This window comes from Chanodichthys erythropterus, chromosome 15 (genome assembly GCF_024489055.1).
Source record: "Chanodichthys erythropterus isolate Z2021 chromosome 15, ASM2448905v1, whole genome shotgun sequence".
Taxonomy (NCBI): Eukaryota; Metazoa; Chordata; class Actinopteri; order Cypriniformes; family Xenocyprididae; genus Chanodichthys; species Chanodichthys erythropterus.
Genome location: NC_090235.1, coordinates 26,054,917 through 26,064,351, shown reverse-complemented (window position 1 = coordinate 26,064,351; position 9,435 = coordinate 26,054,917). Strand labels below are relative to the sequence as shown.

Sequence of the window (9,435 nt, the reverse complement as noted above, 5' to 3'; positions counted from 1 at the left end):
ATATTTTAAGGTTTTGGGTTGTAGTTTGTTTGCCAAAAAATTCAGATAATTCCCCAAACAGACTAAAAAGCTTAATTTTCAGACAAATAACATGTCACAATGCACATGCCTAGACTAAAGGTCTTGTTTTGTTTCAGTAAATTGTTGTTAAATATGTTGCTCAATTTATATTCAACACTTTTTCTGTTATTTAGAGTAAAGTCTACATTTTACACCATGAAATATGAATATACACTATGGGTTCAAATGTACTATAACTAAATACATTTTTAGGTACAGAAATAGTATATTAAAAGGACATTTTAGTTCATATTTCATGGTGTCTCAAAATAGCACAGTTGAGTACACTCAGATGTTCTTAAGATTATCTTTATAATTTTTAATATATTAAGTACAAAATTAGTGCACGAAAAAAGAGCACTTTAAGTACATTATAGAAGTGTACTTGTTTTTCACCTGGGTACTACTATGATAAACATTTAAATTTATTTTGTCCAGCCTGAATTTTTGAAGAAAGCTTTGCATTATTTGCACAGTCATGTTAAATGACAACTGAAAGAGGTTATTTCACACATTGTAAAGTTTAGTAACCAAGCAAGGTTAGTATATTTTCTCAAAAATATATTGAATCTCTTTATTTTATACAATTGCATTATTGTTAAGTGCTTTTAGGACATAATATATGAATGGGTTGCAAAAAATGTATGATTAGCCTACATTGTTAATTTTGGTGTTTTTAAGATCATTTTTTATGTGTAATAATATTTATATTGTAGTTAATTTTTATTCACACACACTATTAATTTTCTCTCATTTTACCAATGCTGTTTGATTTATTTTGTTTGTTATTTGAAGAGTTTTAATAAAGATTTTTATTTAATTATTTATTTTTTAAAGTTTAGTATTGTGCAAATATCCACTTTGCGCATCCTGAACGCATTTTCAACTGAACGAAACACAACCTCATTTGATCAGCTGACTGGAAGTGTGACGCTGACTCCGAAGGGTTTTCAACACAGCGACTCAATTAACTGTGTATTCAGCAATGTTTTATTAAAAACATCAGTTTTATCAGATTATTTTGTAGTTTACTAAAGGGACTTACATAATCGGTAAGTATCGTCAAAAATGATTTCAATTTCATAGTCGTGACAGCCGTAAACACTGCTGCTCATACAATATTTACAGAAAAAAGCGCATTTAACCTATCCAGTTTAAGTCACGTATAGGTATATACCATGTCAGTGTGCACATTTAAGATACTAAAATGTATTAAAGTGTTAAATACACCAGAAGGACGCATTTATGTGATAATGCAGCCATGCGTTATATTATTGCGGAATGACTCGTGACTGGTCTTCTATATGGAAAGAAATGGAGAAGTGTGAATTTGCTCATATGATCAACCTGGAAAGACCTCTGTATTTGATTTGACAGTTATTTTTTTGTGTCTCATCTGGTATCAGAATTGAATTACATGTTTTCACGAACCTTTCCGTTATAATTTAAGCAGTCATCATGACAGAGTTTTGGCTGATCTCTGCTCCTGGAGAGAAGACCTGCCAGCAGACATGGGAAAAGATGAACGTGGCCACAACCCAGAACAACAGCCTGTCCACTAACCACAAGTTCAACATGCCTGAACTGAAGGTAAATTACTCCTTATTTTCTATTTCAGTTTATTAACAACACATATTTGGCATTTCTCCTCTGTCTCATGAGTTTTGGGTGTTTCTTAACAGGTGGGAACTCTGGATATCCTTGTAGGGCTGTCAGATGAGCTTGCCAAATTGGACTCTTTCGTAGAAAGGTTTCATGACTGCATTTGATTTATTACAAGAGATTGTTTTTTTGTTTCAAAATTGATGCATTTGGTTATTTTTCTATTATATGTGACCCTGGACCACAAAACCAGTCATAAAGGTCAATTTTTTAAAATTGAGATTTATACATCACCTGAAAGCTGAATAAATACGTTTTCCATTGATGTGTGGTTTGTTAGGATAGGACAATATTTGCCCGAGATAAAACTATTGTAAAATCTGGAATCTGAGGGTACAAAAAAATCAAAATATTTTGAAAATCATCTTTAAAGTTGTCCAAATGAAGTCCTTGGCAATGCATATCCACTCACACAAATACATTTTTGATATATTTATGGTAGAAAATGTACAAAATATCTTTACTTAATATCTTAATGATTTTTGCCTTAAAAGAAAAATCTATAATTTTGACCCATACAATGTATTCTTGGCTATTGCTACAAATATACCCATGTGACTTATGACTGGTTTTGTGGTCCAGGATCACATATTTTGTTTAGTATCACTGACACACTGCTTTGGTACAAACTCATAGTTCCCAAAGTTCACTTCATGCATTTTTTTTTCGGCTTCTGTCACATTATAGTTCTCTAAATACAGTTATGTATATTTAGCCTGTGGTGGTGACATTTTGTAATTTTCCAGTGTTGTGAAGAAAGTGGCCCAGTACATGGCTGATGTGTTAGAAGACAGTCGAGATAAAGTTCAGGAGAATCTTTTGGCCAATGGAGGCAAGTTAACTTAAAACCCTTAATACATACTAACCACAATATTGATGGTAAACTACTACTCTTGATTATTACCAACAACACATACACATATTTAACAGGTAGTAATGTTAAAGGGTTAGTTCACCCAAAAATGAAAATTCTGGCATTAATTACTCACCTCATGTCGTTCTGCACCCATAAGACCTTTGTTCATCTTCGAACACAAAAATTAAGATATTTTTGATAAAATCCGAGAGCTCTCTGACTCCTCCATAGACAGCAATTTACCACTTTTCAAGGCCCAGAAAGGTACTAAAGACATTGTTAAAATAGTCAATGTGACTGCAGAGGTTCAACCTTAATTTTATGAAGCGACGAGAATACTTTTTGTGCTCAAAAACGACACAAAAAATAAAGACTTTATTCAACAATTTCTTCTCTTCCCTGTCAGTCTACTACGCTGTTTATGTTCAGTGCTTCCAGGTTCTACGTCAGAACTCTGGCTCAGTATTGACTGACGCCGTTCACGTGAGCACCACGACATGCGCGATGGAGCCGGCCAATAATGAATCTGTGTTCTGACATAGAACCAGGAAGTGCTGAATATAAACAGCATAGCAGACTGACAGGGAAGAGAAGAAATTCAGTCAGAGAGCTCTCAGATTTCATCAAAAATATCTTAATTTGTGTTTTCGAAGATGAACGAAGGTCTTATGGGTGAGGAACGACATTTCAAAGATTAATTTTTGGGTGAACTAACCCTTTAAACTATTATTTATATAAAATCTTTTTTAAAAGACATGTAATCGCTCATAGTTTAGTAATATTTGAATGTCCTTGAACATAATCTTCTAAACCTTATTTTATATGACTATAAATAATTATAATTGGTAATTATTTCCATACAGTTGATCTGGTAACATATATTACACGGTTCCAATGGGATATGGCCAAATATCCCATCAAACAGTCCCTTAAGAACATCCAAGAGATCATGTCCAAGGTGAGGCATGTTAAAATCATTTATCATTGTTTATAATGCACAAAAAGATTGATCTTTGATTAAATATCATGTTTTGGTTCTCTGTTCATAGCAAGTGAGTCAGATTGACAATGATCTTAAAGCCAGAGCTTCGGCTTATAATAGCTTAAAGGGTAACCTACAGAGCCTGGAGAGAAAGAATGTGTAAGTGGGAGGACTTTTACATTCTCAATTCACATTCTGTGTGACATTAATCCATAGACTGTAAAAAAGATGGATGATGTGTCTCCACGTCCTTCCACTGTAGAAGAGTGAAGCCAAAATACGTCATTTGGAGCCCGAGTCTGCATAGTGATTCTGGTATCACGGTTTCTCCCACATGACTTCACATCCCGTTTTTATAGCACCAAATTGACTGGAAAAACAAACACTTGAACATACATCAGCATGATAAGAACTTAAAATGAAAGAAACTATCTTCAGAAAAAAATTATTTATAATGTATTTGGATTTTTTAGTTTGGTCCGTGTCCCATTCAATTACACGGAGAGAGCAGGGTTTATCACCTATACTGCAGCCAGCCACCAGGGGCGATCAAAATGTTTTGGCTTCACTTTTCAGGACGTGTGCGACACTTGAATTAAAGGGATAGTTCACCCAAAAATGAAAATTCTGTCATTATTTACTCACCCTCGAGTTGTTCCAAACCTGTATGAGTTTCTTTCTTCTGCTGAACACAAAGGAAGATATTTGGAAGAATGTCATTAACCAAACAGATCTGACTACCATAATATTTTAATATATTTTTCCTACTATGGTAGTCTAAGGGGGGTTAGATCTGTTTGGTTACTGACATTCTTCCAAATATCTTCCTTTGTGTTCAGCAGAAGAAAGAAACTCATACAGGTTTGAAACTACTTGAGGGTATTTTTGGGTGAACTATCCCTTAATCACTTTTATGTGACTTCAAATAATAACATGTCTTGTCCACTAGGGGGAATCTTTTGACTAGGAGTTTGGGTGATATAGTCAAGAAGGAAGATTTTATACTAGACTCTGAGTACCTTACTACTCTTCTTGTAGTTGTTCCAAAGTAAGTCAAAAGTATTTGCGCTGCTGTGTATTTTGTGCTGGAAAATACTTTTTAAATGTTTCTTTATTGCATTAAAGGGATAGTCCACCCAAATTTGAAAATGCTGCCATTTACTCATATTGTTCCAAACCTGTGTGACTTTCTTTCTTCGGCTGAATATAAGAATGCTGGTAAGAAAAGAGTTTTTGTTCCCATTGACTTGCATAGAGTGAATGAAAATACTATGGAAGTCAATGGGAGCCTAATTTTTGTTTTTTTTATATCATCTGCAGAATAAATAAAGTCAGGATGAGTAAATGATGACAGAATTTTGATTTTTGGGTGAACTATCCCTTAAACTCAGAATGTGCTAATGATATTTACTTTTATCTTTTGCTGCAAAACTGATTTAAAAACCTTATTTTTTTTCAATTTTGTGGCACAAAAAGGACCAGTTATCCTGACTGGCAGAAGACATATGAAACTCTTTCTGAAATGGTTGTTCCAAGATCCACAAAGTGAGTAAAATTTAAAGACGATTAATTAATTTGCAGAGAATGTACTTTCTGTAGCCTATATTTATTGCTTGTCTAAAGCCTGACATCATTACGCTATGCTCTTGGTGGACATGTGAACTCTGCAGACAGTATCTATGGAAACTGTGCCCTTCTTTTACAGCTGTGACACACAGTAATAAAGGCACATAAACTACATAAAACAGAAAACATTGTGCACTTCTTTATGTGCTCAATTAATCCCATCTGAAGTAATCAACAAAAGAAATCACAATGAAAAGCAAGGAACATTTCAGGGAGATTCAACAGCATTGAGGGCTAATATCGTTGCAAAGAACATTTCCAAGAGACTAAAAATACCCTATTAATATGTCAAGAAAATATGAAAAAACTGTGAACCTGAGCAGAACTATCTGTACGTGAAAACTGAATGAAGTGTATTAAGGGATTAGTCCACTTTCAAATAAAATGTTACTGATAATTTACTCACCCCCATGTCATCCAAGATGTTCATGTCTTTCTTTCTTCAGTCGATGAGAAGTTAAGGTTTTTGATGAAAACATTCCAGGATTATTCTCCTTATAGTGGACTTCAATGGCCTCCAGACAGTTTCAGTGCAGCTTCAAAGGGTTTTAAACGATACCAGATGAGGAATAAGGGTCTTATCTAGCGAAACGATTGGTCACTGTATATGCTTTATAAACACAAATGATCACCTTGCACATGCTTCTGCTTTCCATATTCTTCAAAAAGCTTACACTGTATGTCCTACGCCTTCCCTATTCTACTTATGGAAAAAAAACGAAACTGGTGCTGCGTTTGTTCCTTAAAGGAACATTCCACTTTTTTTGAAAATCGGCTAATTTTCCAACTCCCCTAGAGTTAAACAGTTGAGTTTTACCGTTTTCAAATCCATTCAGCCGATCTCCGGTTCTGGCGGTACAACTTTTAGCATAGCTTAGCATAGTTCATTGAATCTGATTAGACCGTTAGCATAAAAATGACCAAAGAGTTTTGATATTTTTCCTATTTAAAACTTGACTCTTCTGTAGTTAAATCGTGTACTAAGGCCGACAGAAAATGACAAGTTGCGATTTTCTAAGCTGATATGGCTAGGAACTATACTCTCATTCAGGCGTAATAATCAAGGAACTTTGCTGCCGTATCATGGCTGCAGCAGTGCAATGATATTAAGACAAAACGAAAGAAAGACATGAACATCTTGGATGACACGGGGGTGAGTAAATTATCAGGAAAATTTTATTTGAAAATAGACTAATCCTTTAAGGAAGATGAACAAGAGGCATATGGCAGTGCTGTCCTCACATATGGGAGAAACTGTGAAAGGGCAAAAAAACAATTAAAGAATAGAGAAATAACCTTTAATGAGTTAAGCTTTTTATAAACCAGTAAAATACTTTTTTTATTCTTGCATCCAGTTGAATCAGGAAAGCGCTGCTCTGTGATAGTGATAGATCCAAAATCAGAGTTTTCATCTGCTCTTCTATTAGGCTTTTATTTGAAGACCAAGACAGTGGGTTGTTTAGCGTCACACTCTTCAGAAGGGCTATTGATGACTTCAAACAAAAAGCACGAGAAAACAAGTGAGTCTCTGATATAGTGCATATATAGTATAATCAAAATTATATATTAAAATCATGCTTTTGTACATAAATTTGTATTTTATCAGTTCTGTTGTCAGTGTTGTCTCATATTTCAAAAATATGTAAATATATCAATGTAAATATATTCCCAGATTATGAACGAAATAATGTTGTAAGACTTATCAGTGCCTGTCTGTTTTTGATGCTCACTGAATCAGAAGTGAAGCTGACCTGATGTTACAATTTTTTTTTTTTTAGGTTCATGGTGCGTGATTTTCAGTACAATGAAGAGGAGATGAAAGCAGACAAAGAGGAGCTGACTCGCCTCTCCACTGACAAGAAAAAGCAATTTGTATGTGCAGCTGTCTAAATTTTATTCACCATTGAACATTATAAAATCCTTCACAATAATGTTGATGAGCAACCTCAAAATCACAGCCAGCTTGAGAGGCCCTGAGCCTTGATCAGTCTTCATTTGAAGTTACAGGAAAAAGAAAAGATAAATGATAACAATAGTCAATCTGCTTCTGCACCTCAGGGTCCTTTGGTACGCTGGCTTAAAGTAAACTTCAGCGAGGCTTTCATCGCATGGATACACATCAAGGCGCTTCGGGTTTTTACAGAGTCTGTCTTGAGGTACGGTGTGGCGTATAAAACTGTTTCATATAGAGATGTACGTTGTCAGGTGTATGACCTCTATGTTTGTATTTAACAGGTATGGGCTGCCTGTCAATTTCCAGGCCATGTTGCTGCAGCCTAGCAAGAAGAATGTCAAGAAACTCAGAGAAGTTCTGCAGGACCTTTACAAACACTTGGACAGCAGTGCTACTGTTATTGATGTGAGTTACACTACCGGTCAAAAGTTTTTAATTTTTGTGTTTTTTAAAGAAGTCTTTCATGCTCACCAAGGTTGCATTTATTTGACAAAAATACAGCCAAAACAGCAATACTGAGTAATATTACTACAGTTTAATATAGCTGTTTTCTATTTTAATATATTTTATTAAATATAATTTATTCCTGGGATGGCGAAGCTGAATTTTCAGCATCATTACTCCAGTCTTCAGTGTCACATGATCCTTCAGAAATCATTCTATATGCTGATTTGCTACTCAAGAAACATTTCTTATTATTATCAATGTTGAACAGTTTTTGTGATACACTACCATTCAAACATTAGTAGTTTTTTTAAAAAAAGAAGAAATTACTACTTTTATTCAGCAAGGATTGAACACTAATAATAATTAGCCGCGTTTCCACTGCCGGGCCAAAGGCGGGCGTGCTAGTGCGTACCAGGGCCGGTCGCGTTTCCTCAGTGCCAAAGGCACGGGTTTTTTGGCCCGCCAAAAACCTTGGTCCAAAGCGGGCCAGCTGGGGCTTGAGGTGTGGTCGAAGTGAAAGGCGGAGCTAATTGTAGTCAGGTGATGGTCTACACACTGAAATGGGTTGTGTGACGTTTGATCAAGGGAGGTGTGTTTAAGGACGGTTTTTAGATCAGCGCTGCGGAGCTAGCAGACCGACAGTGGAAATGCAACTTGATTTTGGCCTTGGTGCCTAAGGTCTGTGGCCATAGGCCCAGCCCGGCACGCTGTTAGCCCTGGCTCGCACTGGCCCGACAGTGGAAAAGCGGCTATTGATAAATTTAAGAACCCCATCTGCATATTAGAATGATTTCTGAAGGACTGGACTTATGGCTGCTGAAAGTTCAGCTTTGACATCACAGGAATAAATTACATTTTAAAATAAATACAAATAGAAAACCGTTCTTTTAAATTGTAATATCTCACAGTATTACTGTTTTACTCTATTTTTCATCAAATGAATGCAGCTGTGGTGAGCATAAGAGACTTTAAAAACATTTTAAAATTAATTATTCCAAATCTTTTAGCAGTAGTGTATTTCTACATGATTCACAGGCCTAATTGAAGATATCTCTAAATGACAGCTGATTTGTTCATTTTTGTTGTGTTATAGGCACCTATGGACATCCCGGGTCTGAATCTCAGCCAGCAAGAGTACTATCCATATGTTTACTACAAGATCGATTGCAACCTCCTAGACTTCAAATAGAAATCAAATACACCATTTCAGTCTACTTCACGAAGACTGACTCCAATAATTTATTAAACACGTATTGTTTATTCTATCTTTACCTTTTTAACCTCTCTGCTAGTGCCTCCCTCTCACTGGCTCATTCCCTTTTCATTCCTGCAGATCACTATTTTAAGTAAGCAGTCATATAGGGTTTTACCATCTGTGTTATTGGTTAAATGTGTTTGCAAATTTAGGATTTTCAGGGGTTTTAAAATCTGCCCTTCAAAGGGCATGTGCGGTCCAACACTGAACACTCCTCATCTATTGAGCTCATAATGGTTGTGCACTCTGTTGTTTTTAATTTTCTGATGGTGCCTACTCTGTGCCATTTGCGGGTAATGCAGTGATTATGTTTAATTGTGCTGTTAAGAACCTCTATGTTTGTGTTTGTGCTTCTACTGTGAGATTAAATGTGTTTATATTTTTGATGGAAAAGGTGAAAAACATGATCACATGCTGAATGTTAAGACCAATCAAAGTCAATAAAATTATAGCATATCATTTTGTTTATTTTATGGTCAGAAATGAGAAACAGTATTCAAATGACTATATATGCACTGATTCTGCAGATTCTACTATATATCACTGACTGTCTTAAAACAAGTCATAAATATCACTCTGGTTTCCTTACAAAT

At 35.3% G+C, this 9,435-nt stretch overlaps 1 protein-coding gene across 2 annotated transcripts; it reads left to right on the top strand.

The window, feature by feature from the left end:
- Positions 1 to 955: 955 nt before the first annotated feature.
- atp6v1c1b (ATPase H+ transporting V1 subunit C1b) lies at positions 956 to 9,301 on the top strand. Of its 2 annotated transcripts, none has more exons than XM_067411155.1 (13): positions 956 to 1,112; positions 1,511 to 1,650; positions 1,743 to 1,810; positions 2,469 to 2,554; positions 3,442 to 3,536; positions 3,628 to 3,719; positions 4,510 to 4,608; positions 5,037 to 5,105; positions 6,614 to 6,706; positions 6,965 to 7,058; positions 7,245 to 7,342; positions 7,422 to 7,545; positions 8,681 to 9,301. In XM_067411155.1, the coding sequence occupies exons 2-13, from the start codon at positions 1,519 to 1,521 to the stop codon at positions 8,774 to 8,776; spliced, it is 1,146 nt and encodes a 381-aa protein (XP_067267256.1). In that variant the 5' UTR covers positions 956 to 1,112; positions 1,511 to 1,518; the 3' UTR covers positions 8,777 to 9,301. The 2 variants fall into 2 exon arrangements, with proteins under 2 accessions (XP_067267256.1, XP_067267257.1); XM_067411156.1 differs by having other exon boundaries at positions 959 to 1,112; positions 1,514 to 1,650.
- Positions 9,302 to 9,435: the final 134 nt, after the last annotated feature.